The following is a 6,428-nucleotide window of genomic DNA, read 5'->3' as shown; positions in this document are numbered from 1 at the left end:
TATATATATATATACACACACACACACACACACACACACACACACACACACACACACACACACACACACTAAACAACGATATTAAATGATGGTCACTATATCTCCTCTGTGGATCTATTCATGTTTCATGATCTGAAACAATGCAACAAGCCAGTAGTGTTAACTTGTGATCTTATCAGCTGCTCTATTTTAGCACTGTTTATTTAACACATGCAGATCATACCTTTAGCATTTTATACTTTCATATTATGACATTATGAAGTAACAAAATGATTAAGTCACATAACATGTTTTTGTCATTCAACGCAATTTATTTGTATAGTTTCTGTTCAACGGTTACTCATAGTTACTAAGTCTTGGGGTTAGTTTGACCTGGGCTGATCTGATACTTTATCTCTTTTATCCAATTCTGGTTAAACACAAAAAAAACATGCAATACCATTTTCAAATGACCATTAGCTCCTGTATGTGACATGAATTCATCTTGAAAAAGTCCTATGACAGGTCAAATTATTTGGCATATTGGGCAATGCCAGTATGTACATACTGAAAATGTGAAGTTTTCAATAAAAAAAAAAGTGTCAAGGTTTTATTACAGGCATTGTGAACTGCGGCGCATGAAAGTCCACTCTATGCCTTGCTCTTCGGGCAGACTTTGAGAGCATCAGCCAGCGCAGCCAGAGCCAGGTCTGCATTGGCCTTGTTGCAGTTGTACCCCATCAGTCCGACCCGCAGAACCTACAACAGAGCATCAAAATGCATGCGTCAGGCCAAATTATGGTAAAAAAATTCCTGAAGTTTGAAAATGTGATGGTGAAAATTTGAAAGCGAAAGTGATTGTCATTGTGAAACACTGTCCTCTGGTTTTAACCATCACCCTGAGTGAGCAGTGGGCAGCCATGACAGGCACCCGGGGAGCAGTGTGTGGGGACGGTGCTTTGCTCAGTGGGACCTCAGTGGCACCTTGGTGGCTCGGGATTTGAACCAGCAACCTTCTGATTACGGGTCCGCTTCTTTACCCACTAAGCCACCACAAATTTCACATCAGCTGTGATTTGTCCATTGAGTCCTTGTGTGTCTGTTGTTGTCAGGAGGATTAATGAATATTTTAGAATTAATCAAATATCTTGACAACATTTAATAATTTTAGGCAAAGCTTAATGTATATATTTTACTTTACAGTGGGACATAGGTAATATTTCTGTGACGCTTTGGGGACATTCACAAATGTAAGATTAAAAAATCAGATGGCGCTGATAATATAGATATACATTTGGTTTGGTTACGGATGTGTGTTATTTTGGGAAAAAATCCTATTCTTATTTAAGTTTGTAAAAAAGAGGCGAAAGAGTTTTGTGTGTGTTTTTGCTCATTTGTAGAACATTGTGGTCTGTGGTCTTGCATGTGTGACCTATTGACAGAAAAAGGAAGAAATGGTCCAGAATGAGGAAGTAAGGTGTGTAAGTGAGCGTCGTCACCATGGGCTCCTCCCTTTTGAAACTATTTTTACAAAAAACACCATTAAAGTTCATCTTGTGAGTGACAGAAATAATTACACACCAAGAAAAATTTAATCATATGTCAATGGTCACTGTAATGATTAATGATCAACACTCACCATGCCAACAGAGGGCCCCAGGCCTCCAGTCATTTCCATCTGGTGGTGCTTCATTATATAGGTTAGCAGTTCCCTCCAGTTATAGCCTTGAGGGATGCTGATGGTGGTCACACACGGTAGTCTTAGGTCCTGAAGGAAAGGATATACAGTAGAGGCCAAAAGTTTGGACACACCTTCTCATTCAATGTTTTTTCTTTATTTTCATGACCATTTACGTTGGTAGATTCTCCCTGAAGACATCAAAACTATGAATGAACACATGTACTTAACAAAAAGTGGAGACCTGGCCTGAACCCAGAGTGCAGAGTGGAGGTAAAGGGGCCAACAAGTTCTAAACACCTCTAGGAACACCTTCAAGACTGTTGGAGAACCATTTCAGGTGACGACCTCTTGAAGCTCATCGAGAGAATGCCAAGAGTGTGCAAAGCAGTAATCAGAGCAAAGAAACTAGAATATTAAACATGTTTTCAGTTATTTCACCTTTTTTTGTTAAGTACATAACGCCACATGTGTTCATTCATAGTTTTGATGCCTTCAGTGAGAATCTGAATGAGAAGGTGTACAAACTTTTTGTTTGTACTGTATGTTATCTTATGTTATGGGCAGTCGCTTGTGCCACTCATAGGGTTGATGGGTGTACTGCAATGCTGGTTTAGCTATTTAGCTTGAGTATTTAATATGTGTCAAGATGGTGATTAATGGTGACCACCCTGTATTTTTCACCTTGTCTTTAATGAACAGCTTCAGGCCCAGATCCTCCAGACCCTTCCATAGATATTCAGCCACCTCTTTGTGTTGCCGCCATGAGTTCTCCAGGCCCTGGGAAGACCAAAGCCTCTTGAATGCATCCCATCACAAAACACTCTGCATTCATGTCAACATATACCAAAATATATTTAGAGTTATATCTACACCTTTTCAGCAAGGATGGAGAGACTCTCTCTCAAGCTGAAGAAGCCGGAAACAGGACCTGTATGGTGATATCTGGAACGCAGACAAATCCAAAAGACTTTTGACCAGGAATGACCAGGAAACTGGTCACAGCAAAGTTACTTCCAACACTTAATAAAGTTCTTACATTCTGGCTGTTTTGCCATCACAACCCCAGTAATTGGACAAATGTGTCATGTCAAGGAGATAGGAAACAGGCTTGGTTTTCCTGTTGAACATCTTTTTGCTGTAAAAGGTGGGAGTAAAATCAGAATGCAGGACCTGTGCACTTAATAACTATACAACACCATGACTTACCATGCCCTTTCATTGAAGGAGATAGGGGCTGTACCCGGAGGGGCATTCAGGGCTTTCTGGGAGCCAGTGTACAAAATATCAATTTCTAAAATAATCAAAATAATGTAGAATTACATATTACAAATATTACTTGAATAAAACATCTTTGTGTGTAGCTTTAAAAGTTCTTCTTGTGAACTTACTTTGCTCATCCATGAAGAGAGGTGCACCACCGAGTGATGCCACCGAATCAACCAAAAACAAACAGTTGTGTCTGTGGATGAAGCACGTGAGGGAGCGGTTCAGCTTGCGCTGATATCACAGTGCAAAATCAGTGTGAAAATCAGCGTAATCAGTGTGAAAACGGCTCACCTAAGGCATATATCACCAATGCCATCAACAGGATGCACCAGACCCGCTGAAGACTCTCCATGGGTAAGGAAGAAAAGAACAGGCTTGTGCTTGGCCAGGGTCTGCACAGAGGGACATAAACCCCTGTGTCTCTAGATTTCTGCAGTACATATTGGCCCGGGGAAAAGGCAGCAGCAGCATTTCCTTTTTACACATCTCTCAGTTGATGGGCTTGTGTCTATGCGTGGCTACTTTCAATTGATTTAAATTGATCTTTAGTTGAGTGACATTTCCTATTTTCCCTTAATTAATAAGAGGAAACTATGAATCTTCTAATGTGAAATCTCTGACTTGACAAATGTATCGTATAAGTTTTCCAAACTAATGTTTTATAATTTTACCTCTGCAAAAGCCTGTGGGTTCTTCCAAATCGAGTAAGAAAGTCTGCGCTGTGACATGTTATAAGATACCATAAAAACCAACCACTCAAATGTCCTGTGTTATATAATGTATGTTTACAGGAGCAAAGCAGTTCCCTCAAACTCAACCAGCCATGTGATTATCATGAATAGATCGGTGCAACCGTCACAAACTAATGCATCATTAGCAAACAAGATCCACTAGATGGGTTTATTATTCCAAGATTATTCAAAAACTCAAACCAACTCCTCATAGTTGGGAGCATGGAAGCTGAGGCAAAGGGGGAACCCAAAACTGACCTCAAGATACTTCAACGTGTGCCCTAGGCCCCTAGTCCTGGAGGAGTTCTTTACCTGCTCTATCTCTTCATTGCTGTAATAGCCACCTGGAGCCTTGACCATTCTGTGAACGCGGGCACCTGTTGGAACACACGCAGTCATGCAACAAACCGTCGGCTAATTGTGCCAATATGTCAATTGCGGAAGTGCAACATCCGATTGTCAGTCTTACCCATCCTCTCTGCGATCTCCGCGACCCGCTCTCCCCAGATGCCGTTGACTGCAACCACAACGCTCTCGCCTGGTTCCACCGTGTTGAACACGGCACACTCCATAGCAGTGTGTCCCGAGCCACTCATCGCAATTGTCATGTTGTTTTTCGTCTGGAAGGCGTACTGAATGCCTTTCTTTATGTCATTCATAATCTAGAGGAAGTGCACACAAAAAAATCTCTCTCTCTCTCTCTCTACTTACATCTTCATATTATATTACACAATTAAAATAATGACATACCATATTAGCCTGAATATAAGACAGACTCTGAGCTAATATGAATCAAAATATTGCATTTAGTTGTTAACATGTAGGTTTTTTTTGTTAGACCCTGAACATAAGATGACACTACTTTTTCAGACACATTATAAAAAATACAATACAAATATATTAATGTGTGTGTGTGTGTGTGTGTGTGTGTGTGTGTGTGTATGTGTGTGTATCAGTTGATGGGCTATTGTATTACATTAAAAATACTTAACATTCTCCAAAGTACTGCAGATTTATCTAATATATATATAAAAGTATTTTACCTCGTACATTTCTGGATGCAAGTGACCAATGATGGGCCTTCCTCCTGCCGCTAGAACTCGTGGTGGTACATTGGAAGGCCCGGGTCCAAACAGGTACCGGAGAGGGGCCTCGAGGGGCCGCAACATGCACGCAGGAGGGGGAATAGTTACCGAGCCCAAGGAGCGGTGGATGCATGAGGCCGCGTGTGTGTTTTTGGAGTAAAGTAAATTCTCGAAGGGTGCAGTTTGCACCAGCAGGGCGCTCCTGGAGAACAGTGATCTCTGCAGCATGGTGAAGAGCCTGATCATCTGCTGCTCTGGTCAGTACCTGAGAATATAAAGTAAACAGGTCTTTGACCTGTGGGCTAATGAACTGTGTGCGTCACTGAATAAAGAAAGAAAAAGACCCTACCTGCCCACCCACAGCCAGCGGAGAACAGAAAAAATATAAATAGCCTACCACACTATCCCTTTAGGAACGGCACATTAGGATTCATGTTATTTTACCACATTTCCCTCCAACTCCACACATTTATAGCAATGCCCATACAGCCCTGCCTCATATTTGATGCACTTCATCATGTTTTCTTTAAAAGGCAATGCATACTTTACAGTGACTTTTTTTTTTAACCTTCTGGCCTGCTGAGTTCTACCATCAGGAATGAAAACTGAAATTAATACAATCAGTTGTTAATCTTATAGTTTTGTAAAAGAAAGAAAAATACCTGGGTTCTACTGAGCAACGTGCTCTTTTCTGGCACTCCGCCAGCAGGTCCTGTAGGGTCCTGTTGTATTTGAGTTTGGTCACTCGTTGTCCTATCGATTGCCCCTTGGTGCCTGTTAACATGTATGAGGAGGAGAGGTGGCTACCCTGTTCAAGCAAGAAGATTGGCTGAGAAGGATTTTTTTCAATGGCCCACCCAGATGTTTAGCACACACACTTACACATGCACATACACAAATGTCAATGATTTTGGACGGGTAATTTGTAACCCTGAGTCCTCACCAGTTAAAGGTTTTGACATGACAAGTTACAACATTCATGCACATTAATACAGAGAAGCATTTGCTTACACAAACAAATATAATTTCCAAGCAAATCTGACAAAAAGTCAAACTAATTGTTTGTTTCAAGCTTACGTCATATTAAGTCTGTACTGACATTACATTTGTAATTAAGCCACCAAATTGCCCAACTGAACTGAACAAAATGCAGGTGGCTCTGCAGGTGTGGATTTGAATGCTTCAGTGCGTATGGTACAACAGGGACTTTGACTCTGGCCTTGCCATCGACCCAGTCAATAATTAGACTAGCTGCCTCATTTGGTGGGTATTTGCGCAACGGTGGGCGCCTGGTCTCCCACCCTGAAACACGAAGGTTACATGTCTGCAACATGTCTGCGCCGTCCGGGCAAGACACTGTATCAGAAGCATTCAACAAGGGCTAAAGAGATGTGCACCTGTTGTCATGTGTATGAATGTATCCTTATTGTGTCTAGCCATGTCATTGTAAGTTCTTTGTGCCCTTGTTACGTTGTGATTTAAACCCCCTGTTTGTGAGTCAAGCGATTGCATCCATTTTTCCCTGCCCTACCCCCAACATAACCCCAAAAAAACCTGAAGCGATTACACTGGGTTGTGGTACTTGACGGTTTTGACTGAGTTTCGAACTCTAGCCTGGAGGCAACATGTGCAGATGTACAATGATACATATTTTAAATACAAAAATACAGTACACACAACACTATT

General features: G+C 41.4%; 1 protein-coding gene across 2 annotated transcripts; it reads right to left on the bottom strand.

Annotated features, from left to right (window-relative positions):
• Positions 1-290: 290 nt before the first annotated feature.
• agxtb (alanine--glyoxylate and serine--pyruvate aminotransferase b) lies at positions 291-5,831 on the bottom strand. 2 transcript variants are annotated; one of them, XM_028953045.1, is made up of 13 exons: positions 5,820-5,831; positions 5,405-5,550; positions 4,701-5,007; positions 4,127-4,319; positions 3,970-4,034; positions 3,218-3,318; positions 3,049-3,119; positions 2,867-2,951; positions 2,697-2,795; positions 2,533-2,602; positions 2,342-2,437; positions 1,619-1,747; positions 291-738 (listed from the first exon to the last, which is right to left on the bottom strand). In XM_028953045.1, the coding sequence occupies exons 3-13, from the start codon at positions 4,986-4,988 to the stop codon at positions 631-633; spliced, it is 1,305 nt and encodes a 434-aa protein (XP_028808878.1). In that variant the 5' UTR covers positions 4,989-5,007; positions 5,405-5,550; positions 5,820-5,831; the 3' UTR covers positions 291-630. The 2 variants fall into 2 exon arrangements, with proteins under 2 accessions (XP_028808878.1, XP_028808879.1); XM_028953046.1 differs by lacking the exon at positions 5,820-5,831 and having other exon boundaries at positions 5,405-5,557.
• Positions 5,832-6,428: the final 597 nt, after the last annotated feature.

Source organism: Denticeps clupeoides, chromosome 14, assembly GCF_900700375.1.
Source record: "Denticeps clupeoides chromosome 14, fDenClu1.1, whole genome shotgun sequence".
Taxonomy (NCBI): Eukaryota; Metazoa; Chordata; class Actinopteri; order Clupeiformes; family Denticipitidae; genus Denticeps; species Denticeps clupeoides.
Note: the sequence above shows the minus strand (reverse complement) of the source record. Positions and strands in the feature narration are given on the sequence as shown.

What these genes read in the sequence shown, in the direction of transcription:
- agxtb (XM_028953045.1), bottom strand. Translation starts at nt 4,988, where the DNA reads ATGATCAGGCTCTTCACCATGCTGCAGAGATCACTGTTCTCCAGGAGC. An exon ending in GCAATGAAGAGATAGAGCAG is followed by an intron (nt 3,319 to 3,969) that starts GTAAAGAACTCC and finishes CCCTCTGTGCAG; the next exon opens with ACCCTGGCCAAGCACAAGCC. An exon ending in TGGGGCCCTCTGTTGGCATG is followed by an intron (nt 739 to 1,618) that starts GTGAGTGTTGAT and finishes GCTCTGTTGTAG; the next exon opens with GTTCTGCGGGTCGGACTGAT.